General features: G+C 39.4%; 2 protein-coding genes across 2 annotated transcripts; both read left to right on the top strand.

The window, feature by feature from the left end:
- The first annotated feature begins 1,998 nt into the window (after positions 1-1,998).
- timm21 (translocase of inner mitochondrial membrane 21) lies at positions 1,999-4,688 on the top strand. The gene is made up of 6 exons (XM_084565600.1): positions 1,999-2,472; positions 3,295-3,357; positions 3,462-3,559; positions 3,710-3,783; positions 3,943-4,048; positions 4,262-4,688. Exons 1-6 carry the CDS (start codon positions 2,154-2,156, stop codon positions 4,352-4,354), a joined length of 753 nt encoding a protein of 250 aa, XP_084421726.1. The 5' UTR covers positions 1,999-2,153; the 3' UTR covers positions 4,355-4,688.
- A 786-nt stretch (positions 4,689-5,474) lies between these two features.
- On the top strand, positions 5,475-15,608 carry LOC311503254 (uncharacterized protein). The gene is made up of 5 exons (XM_084565882.1): positions 5,475-6,009; positions 6,264-6,351; positions 6,471-6,630; positions 9,539-9,671; positions 13,465-15,608. Exons 2-5 carry the CDS (start codon positions 6,332-6,334, stop codon positions 13,677-13,679), a joined length of 528 nt encoding a protein of 175 aa, XP_084422008.1. The 5' UTR covers positions 5,475-6,009; positions 6,264-6,331; the 3' UTR covers positions 13,680-15,608.
- The last annotated feature ends 1,527 nt before the right edge of the window (positions 15,609-17,135 follow it).

Genomic DNA, 17,135 nt, shown 5'->3' with positions numbered 1-17,135 from the left:
CTTTCGGAGATAAGGTTTCTCTCCCATGTGCATCTTGAGTGAACTGTTGCCCTGAACAACTTTACCGATGTAGAGTGTTGTGTTGAGACAATTCTTTAAAAAAGAAACAAAAAAAAAATTTAAAAAAATAAAGGTTTGTGATGTATGCATCTAGTTTTTCTTCTTTGCATTGGACTGCAGAGGTGCATCTTCTCCAACCTGTGCTCCACACCAGGCTGTTGACAAGCAATGGAGCAGTGATCCTTTCAGATACAGGACTTATAGTTTGTTTTTTGAAAAATACAGTACCTTTAATGTAAAGTTGTTCATGGAGGAAAAAAAAAACTGAATCAGGTTTTTTTAAACTTATTCTCATGTAACCATCAAAATATGGAAATGCATATTTCAGCTGCTGATTTCACACAGTTCCTATTTTGATGTCTCTTTACAGTAGAGTATCAGGTTGTTTTTTATATCAAAACAGTTACTGGAAGATGTGTCAAAAAGATGAGAGAACAGGATGTATCAAATAAAGAGATATTAAACTTTATATATGGGTGCATACACGATTCTACTGGCCTTTTAACTAACCTTTATTTATTCCCACTTTCACTGAGCTGATTCTTATTTGATTTTTTTTTTTCTGTCTTAATCCTTGTCAAAACTAATTGCATTGTGATGTATTTTTTAATCCATATTTATTTGATAACACGTTAAAAATGCTGGACCGTATGTTTTCAATAAACTAATGTTTACGGACCTTATTGTGATGACTTATTCTGTGAGCATAACGTTTTCTCTAGGATCATAATTATTTTTTTCTTTAAATTTGTGAATTTTAACTTGAAACAAATCTATATTAAACAAATACATTCACTCACTGGATTTTATTTTATTTTTTTATACCAAATGAAGAATACAGTACTCCCATGTTATTTCAGACCAAACAAATAAATAATCATGCTCTGCAAAATAATACCATTATACTTTTTATTTATTTATTTATTTCAATTAGCACCATACAAAGTGCAGCCAGAAAAAAAATTAAAATAAAAAATCTCCTAAAGGTGCTTCTGTATACATACATAGTGAACCTAGGGCCCAATCAGCCCTGTTATTTTAATGCAATCTCTGTGAAAAGCTCAGAAATGATCAGCTAAAATTGCTTTTTAACCTTGTTTTTTTATTTTACACCTGACACTTTAAATGTATTTCCAGATGTGCAGAGAACTTGACGCTGTCTTTCTGTAAATTTAGGCCCTCTAAGTGTCTTTGTGACTCCATGATTCTGAGATCAGGGTTCTGTGAGGCTTGGCTGGGACTGACAGAGCAATGAAGAAAGGAGCCATCCATGCAAAACTGGAAAAAGATGGACTGAGATACCACTTATGACAAAATTACTTTAACATCTCTCCCCAGATAAAAACCTAATCTCTCCACCGGTCATTTAGAACTAAGGAAGGCACTTGGATGAGTGGTAACTCAAGCAAGCCTGATTGTATTTAAACATCTAAAGTGCATAAATGTTTTGCAAGTGTATGTAAGTGCTTTACATAAAACAGCTATAAACAGTAGGCCCTATTTCTCCAATGACATTGTTGTGTGTAAGACATAGTCTAGTTGTTTTTTTCTTCAGCAACGTGGAAAGTTACAGTTTTAAATAAATTTAAAATCTTGTCACTGCTTGTTTCCACTTTGGCCTTACATACTATTTATTTATTCCTACCTATGGTCCATTTTGTTGTTTTACAAATGCTAATAAAATAAAATAACACATTTTTAATGTTGCAACTGTTAATAAAGCTGTAAAACTACGCTTCTCTGAAATTGACGTCAATCAAAAGCGACGTCTTTAATTCTTTTTTATTTAGTATTAATGTAATAATATAATATAAAAAATAGAAAACACGCTGACTAACGCTTAATAAGGATTCATATCATACAAACATTAATATTTGAGACATTGGTTTGAGACTATATTTGACTATAACGTTTGTGTGGCGCTTTAACGGTCAGTGACGACAAATGTGTGCGCCTGAGCCGGAAACGACTTTTGACACAGAGTGCCCTGCAGGAAAGTGTGTTAGAGCAGGTTAGTGTATGAGGTTGTGGGTTTATGTCGTATAATAAGTGAGTTTCATAAGAACAAACTAGCTCATTTGCTAGCAATACCCATGGCTTACACGCAGCTTTTTAAAGCCCTGCACCGAAACCTACAACACACAGCGACGCGGCTCTCCGTGCAGACGTGCAAACTGACACAAATCAGCCTGCTCGTCCACACACACAGGAACGTGTCAACAATATCCAGACTGACCTTCCACGGGGCAAATGGGGTTCCTTCACCTGTACTCAGCTGCTTGGTTCAAGCTCAGAGGCGGCGGTGTATTTCTCTAGACTCCACAGCAAGAAATAAAAGCAGCCCCGAAGAGAGAGACAGGTCGATTTCCAGGTATCAAAGCGGGAGTCCAAAGCCTTCAGCTGCACAAAAAGGTAAACAAGGCAAAGACATGCAAATGATTTCAGTCGTTCATAATCTGGACTCTGCTGTCAGGGGGCTGAACTGCACAATAAGCTGCACTGGCTGCACTGTCACATACTATAGTACATTTAAAATTTACATGTGCACACTGAGCCATAACATTTAAAATAGCAGTAGTTTTCCAATCCAATATACACTGATCAGCCACAACATTAAAACCACTAACAGGAGAAGTTAATATCATTGACCATCTTGTGACAATTCAATGTTCTGCTGGGAAACTTTTGGACCTGGCATTCATGTGGTAGTTACATGTAGCACCCACCTAGACCAGACCAGACACCCCCACCCCATAGCAATGACACTCCTTGATGGCAGCAGCCATCCCCAGCAGGATGCAGCCTGACACAGACACACACACAAAAACAGTTTAGGAACAACTCAGAAAAACATGAAGAACAGCACAAGGTGTTGACCTGGCCTCCAAATTCACTAGATCCCAAACTGATCAAGTATCTGTGGGACGATCCACAGAGGCCCCTCCCCTCAACCCATAGGACCCAAAGGCCCCCACTAACAACATTCTGTTGCCAGACACCACAGGACACCCTCAGAAGGCCCATGTCCATTCTCTGATGAGTCACAACTGTTTTGGAGGCACAAGGGAGACCTACACAATATTAGGACATAATGTTATGCCTGACCGGTGTATATACTACATACTGTATGTCACCTGTTTGTATTTGTGAGATTTATGAACACATTTTTGGCCATTTATCTTATAATAATATACCCAACTGTTAACAGTTGACTGTCATCTTCATGTCTTCCAGTGAAAAATGCTGGCAGAGACTTCACCTACCTGATAGTTGTACTTATCGGGCTGGGAGTGACAGGTGAATCCAACCTCAAGATTTCAAGCCTTGCCGTGCCATCTTTTCTTTTCAGTTGAAAAATATTGGTACTAATCTATCCTGCTGTGTATGTGTATGTATTATAGGTGGGCTGTTATATGTGGTGTTCCAGGAGCTGTTTTCTTCCTCAAGTCCAAATAAAGTCTATGGAAAAGCCTTCGACAAAGTCAAGGCGCACCCAGAGGTAAGTGTGAGACTGTAGACTGCTAAAACCAAACATATCAGGATAACCTGATGAGAATTATCTGTTTTGCCTGTTATGTGGGTACCTGTTCGTCTGACAGTTCAGTTTAATGCAGTTCAAGTGTCACAAAGGTAATGCTTGAACATGCAGGTGATCGGTGCATTTGGAGAGCCAATCAAGTGTTATGGAGAGACAACACGTAGAGGAAGAAGACAGCAAGTCAGGTGGGATTTGCATACTCTTTAATACAACCCCTGAAGTTTTAATATATTAAAAACAACAAAGAAACCCATGCTATCTTCTGCATTTGAGCTTTAAGCTGTGTGGCAGTAATGATGAGGTATTATAGTGTTTTAATGTTTGTTTGTGTGTTGCCACCCTAGTCATCTGGAGTACCTGAAGGACGGACTGAAGCACATGAGACTCAGGTTTTACATTGAAGGCTCAGAACCAGGCCTTAAAGGAACTGTACATACAGAATCAAAAGAGGTTGGTATTAGTCCAATCTAGATGCTGCTTATGAAGTTGATGTGGCATACTAAAAGCCCAGAAAATTGGTTCTGTTCTATCCCAATTCTGCAGATTTATATATTATATGCTAAAAGCTGTTCTTAATTTGTAATGGTATGGGCTTGTTGTACAGAGGGTTAATAACAAAATGTTTTCTTATTATCATGCATTTTCCTTGTTGTCATTTTACAGAATCCTGACACTGGGAAATATGAGTTTCGTTACATATTTGTGGACATAGAGACGTACCCCAGACGGAGCATCATTGTGGAAGACAACAGATAAAGACGGGCAACAGCGTTATGAAAATATGAATCTGTGTCTCTGTAAAGTAGGTGTGTGTTTGTGGACAAAAATCCGAAAATCAGACGATGTCAGCTTCACTTTAATTTACTATTAAAAGCTGTTATGTTAAACATAAACAATTATGGTTGAGTTAAACTTTGTCCACCACTGTACTGGTCAGCATATTGTGAAGAGCCTTAAAAAGCACACATACTGACAAGCTAGTTTGACTCTTGTGTACCACTGATTTCTAAATCATATACATGTGGTTTGGTTTAATTTGTTGGCGTTTGTTTGACCACAATTTTAAAATGGTAATAAATTATACTTTTTGCAGGAACAGAGAGAGAGCAAAAAAAAGCATCAGTGTCGTCTTTTTTTCTGACAGTTAAATGAGATGTCATTTGCACTCCTGCAGAATTTTAGCGTAACTTTTACTCTCAAAAGCTATGTATGTCAAGACATAATTCTGCATTTGGTAACCTTTTACAAATTGCAGATTGCATTATGAAACATTGACCACAAGATGGAGGCAGAGAATTGAGATTGGAATAATTTTGGCATGCCTTCTTTTTCAATCTTATTTTGCCTCACATGCATTTATTTCAATGAATCGTGTAGGTTTAATAGAAAAGACCAAGATTAGATTTAATACATCACTTTTAAGAATGAACAGAGTTTATTTAGGGATAATTGTACTTCTTGAGGTTTACATGTCTTATATTTGGCTATTTATATCAAGATATAGGTAAATTATGGTTTTTAAAATATGTTACGTGGTTACATTTTAGACTTCTGTCCGTGGGACGTGTGCTGCCTTCCAGGACCCTCGGAAATATTTGAATTCATGACGGCCCTTCAATGGATCACTGTCATCCTAGAAATACCACTTTGTATTGCCTTTTGTGCGTTTGTCAACGCTGCTGCTGACGTTTTGCTTTATTTTAATTATTTTACAAGTGTGCTTGTTTGCTTTATGTTTAATGTGGGGGTTACAGTCTACACTCTTCGGTAATTTGTTAAAAAAAAAAAAAAAAAAACTACTTGAGATCTGGTTCCCATTATGCTACGGCTACACTAAGTAGCCCTGTGCTGCTTGGACCTGAACATCGATTAGATTATCAAAGCGCCACTTCGACCCGACAGCCCCAACATCCCCTGAACGGAAACATTAACCGATTAATTGGAATAACTGCGGCTGAGCTGAGGGGGAGCTGAGCAGTTTACGGGAAACACTAAAGCGGCAGTCCCGTGAACACCGCCCACTGTGAAACCCAAGGCAGCCCTGTGATGAGCTAAGTCAGTCAGCGCTGGCTAAAACTCTGTAGGACTAGTTCAGTTGTTTCCTCAGTGTTAAGCTTACGGTTAGCCTGTCGAATAACTAGCTAATGACACTGCATACAACGCCAATAAGGTCTGCTCGTAAAGCAGCTCAGCCTCAGTGGTTGTTTTGTCCGCGGCCGGGGTAAATAAGGTGACGGCTGTTGTTGTTGTTGTTTTTGTTGTGGCCTGCTACACGGTAGGCAGCCTAGCTAAACTAGCTGTAGCCTCCCCTGGTTCCTGGAGCTCCACTCACCGCACACCACATCCCCGAAACGTCGAGGGAAATGGCTCACCTTGCCAGCTAACTCTCAAGGCCGGGTGGTCTGTGTAAAGTGAGTCCACCTTCTTGCTCTTTTGTTTGCTTTAGCTAAAATGGGAAGCTAATTTAGCGGAGGAGCTGTTGAGCTAAACCTACCATCTGTTTTAAGTTACAGAGAGTGTTTAACCTAGCTTTAGTGGCGAGGTGCTCTAAGCTTCTAGCTTTCATAGGTAAATGTAAGTTGAATTATTACCTTTAATGATACATTTAAATCCCAAAATATAACGAATGTGGCTTAAAGTGATTACAGTTGTTAATATTTTCTAGGAAAAGTTGTGCTTTTGTCCTGGAATCCGCTATGAGACTCCCTTCTCAGTGACTGACATCTCATTAAAATGGAGCTGTACTGGTACATGTGAGTACAACTTACATAGTTTTATAGTTGCATTTGTTTAATGTTTTTTAATTATAATTGAAGTTTAAAACTTTGCTCAGCTCTTCCTCACCCGCCCACAATCTCTTTCTCTTTTCCAGAGTCGTTATCATATTCATCATCATAAAGATATTCTTCTATGTTTGCTGGTACCGGTCAAGACAGAGGCAGCTGGCGGCATACCTGAGCAACCCACGCAATGCTCAGATAGTCATCGTTGGAGGAAGGGCCTACCTTCATCAGACGTGTGAGAGACAGAGTGTAAGTGCGGGCCCCCACTTACACGCAAACATGTCCTGTTTTGTAAATTCATAATCCAGCTGCCAACTGCCGAAGTGTTTTTGCACCTCTGTTCGCTTCGGGCCCAAGTAAGCACAAGTTCAAGGGCTTTTTTAATGAAGAGAATCTCTTTGCGTAGGCCTGGGCATGGTACACTTGAGCAAGAAGAGCGAGTAAGAGGTGGTAAAATAAGGTCACGGTGGTGTTACATTTTTGCAGGGGAGTTGTTTGCGCTCTCTCTCTCTAAAAAGGCATGCGGTTTCCAGGCAGTCACTTTTTACTTTGATGGGCTACGTTTCACTTTTAGGGATGTGCAGAGAGAGTTTGCGGCTGTTGCGCGAATATGCTCACGTTCTTGGTTTGCTCGTTCCTCTGCCATTTTTCTGTTAAGTTTGTTTGTCAGAGGGCTGGTTGTGCAGGTCGCAGCGGCCCGTGTGTGCACACCGTTTTGTGAAAAATTTCAACCTTACCCGTTTTTTTTGTGCAAATATTGTCGGAAAAGAAACGCAGGCACCAAGGCATGAGTGGGCTCCTTTCAAGGTCCCATTCTCAGTCATCTTTTTCTTTTTTTTGTTTACCCAACATGTAAATAAAAAGATATGAGGAAAAACAAGAATTAAGTGTCTAGCAATATTTAATATTCTTGGGATTATTAATACTTTATGTGGATTGTTAGGGCTGCTTTCATTGCCGTTATGACCTTCATGGGAAACTTCTGGTTTGGCATTTGTAGTTTTGTTCAGGCAATATTCATCTTGAAACTGGCTGTAATGTTTTCTGCTGTATTTTTTTGATTATTAATGTCTTTCTCTAACGTTGGCTTAATGGAGTCTTTTCTGTGGGCTGCACCGCAGGTTTAGACATCGTATTTGTGCTTTCCCCTGGTCCTTTCAGCTTTACTGCCTCTCTGAAAACACCTGGAAGCAATCTCCATGATTCAAAACCTTTCCAATGAATTATATAAAACACGTTTTCTCTGAATTATTTCCAACCCCTGCCCACGCCATCCACTCCCTTGTAGTTATTTCCAAAGATGCTGCAACAATACCACATTTTTGTGGTTGTAAATCGTTTAAATACAAATCTGTACCGAAAAATTAAGGCAGTCAATTCCCCTTTTGCCAGTTTTCAGTTATTTTTCTTAGTTTCTCACACACATGTAAGAGGCAGAGAAAATGATATTTTTAGCATTGTTTGGAATACTTGTGAAACAGGAAATGCCCCATTTGTCAAAAAATGATGCTGTTGAAACTGAGATATGCCTGGGTTTTTGGCCTTGGGTTTCCCCGAGACTGGTTGTGCTATCTGAACTGTTTGTCTAATTTGAGAGAACACAAGGTCCGGCCTTACAGACGTATGCGTGCTGGCTAGTCCGCTTATCGACTCGGAAACCCTCTTACCTCCTTGAACTCATCTTTCTCTTTTTGCTCTTAATCTAAATTTTTTTTGTTTTCTAAATTTCTCTGTTCCCCTTTTCCGTTTTTTTTTTTCTGCTCCTCTTTGTCTTTTCCTTTTCCCCCCTGTTCCGTCTACTGTCTCGAGTGTATAATGTTCCCTGTTTAGATTTTAATGGAATGTGCAGCAGGGAGGCCCCGTGGCCATCCATAACCTGGTACCCTGAAAGTTTTCTGGAGAAGTCGACTCAGGTCCTGGGCCTAAATGATGTAGTATCACTAAACCTCTTAGACAGTCTTATTCACTGCTACCACTATAGCTATGACAAAAATCCCTGGAGAGAGAGGGAAGTGATTAATAGTTTATAGATTACAAGGATTTATCTTAGTCGGTTTAATTATTCATAAACAGTGTTTTGTAAGTTTTAGGTGGTGGTTACTGTGGCACTGATACAAGGATCCAATTTGATACTTATGTATTATTAAAGTCTAGTCTTGGTGATTTGTGTGGCAGTTACCTTGAACTCATCCCGACTTGTCTGTGCTGCATCATTCCTCATCGTTTCCCATCACACCCACAACAATAGTATAGTCGTTTGGAATTAATTAAGACATCCACCTGGTGTTTTAATTCATTCTGTCGTGATATGTTCTCTCTCTCCGGTATGTAACTGTTACAACTAGAGCTCTAATTGAGTTTATAGGAGCCTGAGAGCTTGTTTAAAGGGGGTGAGGGAGATAAAAAATCCCTGTATGTTGTCAAGACGGGTAACAACTCCCTTGCTCGATCTGCTGATAAAAATGAACGACACGTTGTCATTTTTTTGAGCCTTCTTGTCTTTCTGTAGGTGGTATTCTCCCAGCCAACAAAATGATCCTTTAGAAAAGAAGCTTTGTTTAAAACTTCAGCGTTTTCCATCTCTCAGTTCTCAGAATTAATTCCTGGTAAGACTGCAAGAGTCACGTCCTAATGTAATGTAAATAACATCTGCCTTCATATTTTTGTGAAGAACTGCCAGACGCTGTTGCCCCAGCGTTTTGTGTAAACGAATTTATAGAGGGATAGAGTGGCTCAGCAGGTTCGGGGTGAAAACGGTTCATGCTGGTCGTCTCCATGTTGGAAAACATAGACGTATATGAGGGGAAGCCCTTAATGTGACACCTGCCTCATTATTCTTTGAGAGTATGGTCTTGCTGTTTGCTTTGTGGTGTTTGTTCTTGAGTGTTTGTGGACCCGTTCTTATCAGTCTTGCCCCGAAGCAAAGTGTTTAAGGGGTTCTTCAACATTATTGTACCCAGGGGTGCTGTCATCTTCAGTGATATGTACATAAAAATCAGCACAGTTAGAACCCCTAATAGTGTTGACGTTTGGGCTGTTGGCTTTAGCGAATAGTCTTCGTGCACAGATGTGCAGAAGTTTATGTCTCTGTATATTTATGTGCTTCTGTTTCTTTGTGTATCATTAACTCTCTGTGTGTATTTCCTTCCTCTTTTAGCAAACCTCCATCTGGCCTAGTTGGTATGGCGTCCAGGATGACCTGTCAATAGAGGAGCCCTCCACAGTCCTGCCACCGGCCCCGTCCTTCTCCCAGCTGGACATGCCGCCACCATACGAGGCAGTCTCTGGAGGTAGCATTAGCATACGTTCTGTAACATTTCATGCACTTAGCTTTCTCTTTCATCAAGCTGATTCCAGGAAGCTTGCATCATCATTATTATGAATTTCCCTTCTGCTTCTTCCTGTAGGTTACAGCTCTTGGCTCTGTCCACTCACATTTTCTCTCAGTAGCATGTATGAAAGGCACTTCCTTCCCGCTTCACAGCACCCAATAAGTAAAGCTGGATATTCGAATGGTGCAAGGGCTTAACTGCAGTCCCCCTTTGGATACGTATGCCGATAGACTTAATAGTTCAGTGTCAGATTACGCCGGTCCACAGCACCACCGCAGCATTCAAATCGATACCTCAAATATGCCCAAGATGGGTTAGCTTTAATTATGTTCCCCACAGTAACTACATTTACATCGATTCTTTCACATCGTGTTACAAGCGATGGTGGGAAAGTCCGCTTTGTTTCATGACTGAATATTCTCTCCCGTCTCTGTGTAAACATAGTTTTTATTCACTGTGAATCAGAGCGGAGGTCACTGAAAGCAGAAGCTGTGCAGTGGAAGTGGCTTCAACAGACATGTGTAACTGAAAAGGAGAAGTATTTCTTGTTGAATTCACTCTGCAAAATATCTACTGCATCAGAAATTTGCAGGAAAAAAAACAGAAGCCTGAACTGACCCCTCGCAGTTCTTGCGGCGTTCTTACGTGTCTGAGGAGACACAAGCTTTAGAATGGCTTTGGGGCCTATACACGTAGCTGCTGTAGGCAAATCAGGTTTACTGTGCTAGACTAAAGAAAAATGTTTAATTTATTAAACCTTATTGGCCATAGTTTAGTAAATTCCAATAAATTCTGGATACAGTCAGTTGAAAAAGCCTTTATAAAATATAAAATAAAACAAAAAAACTTCAAGGCAACCATTAAAGCCAGCAGTGCAATTTCAGATTTCATAATCGCACAGAGTAATCCTGCCTTTCTCAATGTTTTCGTCAACACACAGCCATCTTCTGCCATTGTCACTTTAAAATTTCACAAAAATGTCCGGGGGCTGGGTCTTCGCTTAAATGTGAGCTCCGTATGATGGCCGGTTGCTTCACACATGTTGTACCAGCCTTCCTGTGAAGTCAGGAGTTGAAGATTGTTGCTGGTTAAAACTCAAACTCTGTGTAGTGTGGGTTAATAAGTCGTACATTGTAGTGCATGTTTAATACAACTCCCACTGTGGCTGCCCAGCTTTCAAAGTTAAACTTGCTAGCATGCTACAACTAGTGGACAACAGCTGGTGTCCCTGGAATGCAACTATATCATCATAGTTTGACTGTAACTGTTTGTCTCACAGGGCGTACTGAACCGAGGAAATATCACACTTAATGTTGTGTGCCAAACGCTTCTCGACAAATACATATATGGTTAAACCTTGAGTGTCTTCTTAGTAAAATTAGTTGGCAAGCTTGAATGCACGCACACACAGTACTTTGTACTTTATAAAGTACATACAGTAACTATAATAGCAATAATAACGAAACCGCTGACTTCTTTGTATTCCAGCGTTTCTTTTCCTTGTGGGTCACTTACGTCTAGAGGTAACTCATTCTGTTTGTAGCTGCCTAACCATAATCTCCCATCACTGAGAGGCTCATATTCTGAGCTCACTACTTGTGGTTTGAGAGCCGTCACATCGTTCCCACATGCTGAGTATTTTTATTCCATATTTGCATCACGCCAGTCCTATTCATTTCATTTTTGACTCATTTTATTTCTACCCCTAATCACTTCGATGATCTTCCTTCTTTACGTTCATGTTTAAATCTCCTCTAAATACTGCTCTGAGTATTCTCAACCATGTGTGTATTCGACATGACCTGTGTTTTTCTTAATATGGTCGTGTGAGTTCATTAAGAAGCGCACAAGCAAACCTCTGCGCTTGGTAAATCTTTGTTTCAGGTTTCAAACAGGCCTCTGTTGAAAATAGGATCTCGTTCGGTCTGAAGTGCTAGTTGAGTGTGACAGCAGGATGTGGTTACAGAGGTTGGAAATGATGACATTTCAGCTCTAATGTGATTACGCTATGTCACTCCTTCCATCTGATATTTTTTCCTAACACACATACTGCAGGGGCTTTCAGGGCTCAATGAAATTTTAATTTTGCAAAAGAAGTATACATACACACACACACACACACATAACATGAAGATATAATAAGCACTACAGGGACATCTTGTACCTATACAGCATTTCTTAACCCTTTGTTTACTGTATGTTCACAGTGGCTCAATTTAATTTATAGATAAAAACAAATTCTGTGCATTTTAGTGACAGTTAAAAACGCTATGGCTGGTAAAACTAAACAAATGAGAAGTGATGAGAAAGTATGCTAAAACCAAAGAAGTTCCGCAAACTGTTTTGGAGAGATCGACCAAAAGGATTCAAGTGAATTCACTTCTCTCCAGATGTTTGGATTCGATACGTTTATCTGTTCTTCTCACCTTCTCTGTGTTTCCATAATTGAGATGTATTGTGGTTGTTTTAAAAAAGTTATTATTTCACTGCACTATAGATATGCAGATAGAGTTAGGTTCATATCCTGTTAGACACTGTCACAGTTTTTGTGTTTTTATGTTTCACCAATGAATATGTGCTTTAAGGGTTTAAGATATTCACATCCAAATTGTATGAAATGTTTAGGAAAAGGTTCTCCACTATTTGTTGATGTGCATGGTTTCCATTGATTTCAGACGATCCTCAATAAAGTGTTAAAAATTAGCTTACTTTAAACCCTTGAAAATAGACAGCTTTATCCAAAAATGGTTGTCTTTTCAAGAACTTTCCTCCAATGTGGATGAGATTACCCTTAAATATAAGCTGAGAGTCTGCATTTGAGTCCATATTCATTATATAACTGTAACTTGAATATATTTTTAAATTGGATAAAATAACAAAAAGTGTGCATCAGTTCACAGTTAATCATTATCACAGCTTAGAGGTAAACTGCTTTTATCTGTCTTAATGCACTGGATCTACTCTAAGTTTTAACTGGACAGTTACATATAAACTCACTTGCTAAAACATTAAGAACACTAGCCAAAATGAATACATTCTTGTATAACAGTCCTGCACTAAATCTTAGTGAATGTTAATATGCTCATTTTCTGTTGAAACAGCATCAGAGAGGTGGTAATTCAACTATATGATCATTTTGGAGGATGTAGTTTGTGGTGCTCTTAAACCGAATTGCATTTAAAATGTTTCTGTTATTTAACCTTGCCCACTGACTAAGATGGGGTTGTCAAAATAATAGAAACGTGTGTCGGTACAATGCAATTAAATAGTACTACAAACCATATCCTCCAAAATGAAAACACAGCTGAATCAATATCTCTGTTTTGCTTGAAACAAATGTTGATACCATAACCTTCATGAACATTCAGGATATGTTGTATTAGAATGCATTCGTTTTCAGACGTGTACCTAATGAACTGGCAAGGGAGTGTGTTTTGGTGAACAACTAAAATTACATTGTGTTATATTAAACTATATGGACCCTAGTGTACATCAATACACAGTTTAACATTGTAGAATAACTCACGATTGTTACTTAGTGACGCGGCTTAGATGTAAATTGGGAGCGTTTGTTTTAATGCACTGGATCTCCTTGTGACCTTTTAACTAGGACATTGGATATAGGCAGGAATCAAGACTGTGAGCTTATTTTTTAATAATCCTGCTGCCATAGCGTTGAAGCTTACTTGATTTTCTTCATTTCCCAAACAGCTGACTTAACTGGTGCACTTTTCTTCTTCTCTCCTTTCAGAGGATGATCTGAAGCCTCCTCCCTACAGCGAGTGCGCACAGGGCGATGAGGCTGACGCCCCTCACCCCTCCCATCACACTCCTCTCATTTCTAACGGAGGAGACTCCGTTAGCGTAAACGAAGCCCCACCTCCGTACACACTATCTCCCTCTATACAAATCGGTCAGCAGGACGGTCCCCTGAGCCAGTCCCATTCAGAGAGCCGGTCCACTTAAATCCCTGATGCCAGTTTGCCTTTTCCATGCACTGCCTTCCTACATTCAACCTCAGTGATCGTCGCCAGCCTAACTCTCATCACATGGGAGCAAACGTTTATTTGGATGTTTGTGTGCACGTATGCGTGTGTTGGGTTTTTAGAAGTTGTTTTTCTACTTTGTATTGTTTAAAAAAAAAAATTTAAAAAGCGGTCATCTGATGAGTTGGGCGATAACAGATGACATCAGGAAGCCTGTGTGCCTCAGTCAGGACCACAGAACCTGCCTCCCAGCGCGAATGACGATAATACCCTTGACCTCTAAGCTCCAAGGTAATCCGTGAGCTGCAAGTAAGTTAAACAAGAAAGACTTTAAGATGTGCTCTGTTTTATAAAGTTGTCTCCCGCTGCGTGCCCGGGGCCGCTTCTTTTCACAGAACTAAAATAGTTGAGTCATTCTAAAAGCATGATCGGGGGGAAATTATTTGATGCATGACAGTTTTCGTTCCTGCTACTGTGAAGCATAATATATGGGACATTCCTTCAACTCTGTAATAACCTGTGATAGAAAATTCATAGTGCTGACAATCTAATTACATTTGTGGGGACCTTGCTGTGTACATGTGAATAATGAATGGTTTCTGCTTCAACCTGTGTACTCAGTGCTTCATTATTTCTGCACTTGACTGGTATTTGATAATGAATTCTCCCTACTAATTACCCCATTATTAGAACTGGTTATATTTTAAGAAATAATGGTGATTATTTGGCAACTCAAGTGACTATTAGATCTGTGAATGGGAGTGGATGAGGACAAGGAGGATAGGGGAACAAGTTGAAATAAATGAACACTTTATGGCAGTAGATCGATTGCTCTCTGCTGATTATCACCATAACTGCTGGGTTCTGTCTGTTGCTGCTCCACATTAGCTCCTGAACGCCAGAAGGCAAACTAAACACAAATTTAGTTATTTCTTTAAAAGTTGGGGATTTGGACAGTTCAAAATCCAGCTGTAAGATAATCAGAGATGTTGTCATGAATTGTAAAGGATGAGCTGAAGCATTGGATTCATATAATATGTAACAATCGTGGAAGAATATTTGCAGGGCAATGAGCAAAAGCGTAAAGTGATTTTGAAACAGAAGGCTGCTTTTTTTTTCTTTTTTTTTTTTTTCTTTTTTTTTTAAATCTAGTTCCTTATAAGTCATCAAGAATTTATTTTCCTTAAAGGTTGTTGCGAATGGAAGACTAACCAAAAATGTTTTAACAGCTTCGGTCCCTCGCAATCTGTGTTAATCTGCCACATGCATGGTGGTAGACTTCAGACAACTCTGTGTATTTCATTTGTCGTATTTTCTCATATAGTATTGCTTTTTTGACACTGCATTTCAGATAACTCGAAAATAACACTGTAAAAAAAAAATTACTCTTCCAAATAATCCACTTTCCATGTGAACGATGCCTTTTGTCTATGTACACTTTCTGATGGAGAGGAAAAACAAAAAAAAACGTGAGAGGACAGAAAACAAAACGCTGTATAAATGTATTTTGCGCTTTTGGGGACCGTGTATAAAATGGGCCTATACGGAGAATCGGAAGTAAAAACTCAAAAACTTGACGTGTTTTCATGGAAATCCTTTGTATTGTGGTGACAAATCGTCCCTCACTGAGGCCTTTACCAAATTGTTCCTGTGGTTTTACAATCTGAAGGATGCAACAGAGAAGCTGTTAAGAACTCACTAGCATGGCGGCTACTGACTACTTAAACCTTAGCGCCACGGCCTTCTTCTGTAACATACATCCTGTTTGTTGTGTTCATGTTCATTCCCACAGTGGTCGACATATCAGATCTCCACTTAGTAGCATTGTGAGTTAAGGGTCATTTTTATTTTATTTTTTGATTTGGGGAAAAAATACATCTTCTGTATTAAACTGTTGTTATATAAAATATCCCAAGTTTGATTTTCTTGCTTTGTCTTGAAGTAGAGCTGATGTTAGTTTGGATTTTTGGGGGGGGTGATACCACTTTTTAGGAGCGAAAATTGTCTTTCAAGTTCTGCTTCGGTTTATTGTGAAGGCGCCGCTTGAGTCCACACCGCCATCTGTTCAGCTGTGGCATGTACTCCGCTATATGTGCTGCGCAGAAAGCTGAGAGCACTGTCAAACACTGGGGCAGGAGCGCGCTCTGCTGAACAAACTATGTGATGGCACTTGAGAAATGACCCTATCACTGACGAGAAGTATATAACATCGACCATAAGGAACAACTCAAAAAACACAAGCACAAATTCACTAGAAGTTTGCCCCCTTTCTTTTTTTTTTTTTTGCACATTTGTCACACTTAAATGTTTAAGTGATTTATCCATTTTTATTTATTAACGGGAAAAAGAAGTGCAGTTGTGTACTATAATCCCTAACATTTTCCTCCAGCAGCCTTAAACTAAAGCTGTCTACACTTTAAGACCTTGTTCATTGTATAAGAATAGCTCAAAGTGTCTCTTCTTGTTCTGTAGAAGAGCAAGAACACAGTAGTTCCAAAATACTTCCCAATTTTTTAGTTGCATCTTTCATTACCTCCCACTGTCTTTAAATACCACATTTCCACTTTGCAGTGCCGGTATTTGTTTGAAGCCCAAACTGATCAGGGTCAAGCTTAGTAGAGCTCCGTCCACAGCTACAGAAGACGTCATACATGCTCCTGGTGAGGAGTGAACTGATATTCATGTCCTTTTTAAAATGCATTGCCTGAAGACATTAGGATAGACCTACAATGTGCTAAGCCTAGGCAGTTGCTTTGTCCAAGAAACATTAATAAAACTGAAGTTTTAAGTAGCTCTCACATATACAGTGCTGCTTAAGTGTTTTCACACTTCAGTAATTTTGACATCTCTGCATAAAAATGACTCAAGACATCAGCCGATTTTCACACAAGTCCCGAAAGTAGACAAAGAGGACCCAATCACACACGTTAAACAGAAATGTAATGCTTTTGTATTTGTTTATTCAAGAACATTTAATCATTTGTTCATATCTGTGATGTCCAAAAATAAGGACCTGGAGAACCTTTGCAGACATAAGCGAACATTTGTTCTAAGTATCTTTTTGTGCAGCAATACTGGCAGCTTAACGTCTCCAGTGACTTTTAATCAGTCGTCTACAGTGGCTGGGATGAATTTTTGCCCATTCCTCAGCAGAGAACCACTTCACTTCTGAGATGTTGGTGGGTTTCCTCACATGAACTGTTTGCTTCTGGTGCTTCCACGACGTTTCTGTTGGATTAAGGTCAGGGCTTCATTCTGTTCTTCTTTGACCACTTTATTGTCGAACAGTTTGCGTGCTTGGGGTCCTGCTGCCTGACCCAGTTTCTCTGAAGATTCGTCTCATGGGCAGATGTCTTGACTTTTAGAATTCACTGGCATCATTCAGAATTCATTGGTGCATTAATAATAATCAAGCCATCCTGGTCCAGATGCAGCA

The sequence above is a fragment of the Chelon labrosus genome, assembly GCF_963514085.1.
Source record: "Chelon labrosus genome assembly, chromosome: 18".
In the NCBI taxonomy this organism is placed as follows: Eukaryota; Metazoa; Chordata; class Actinopteri; order Mugiliformes; family Mugilidae; genus Chelon; species Chelon labrosus.
The sequence above is the reverse complement of the archived record's forward strand: the minus strand, read 5'-3'. Positions and strand labels throughout refer to the sequence as shown.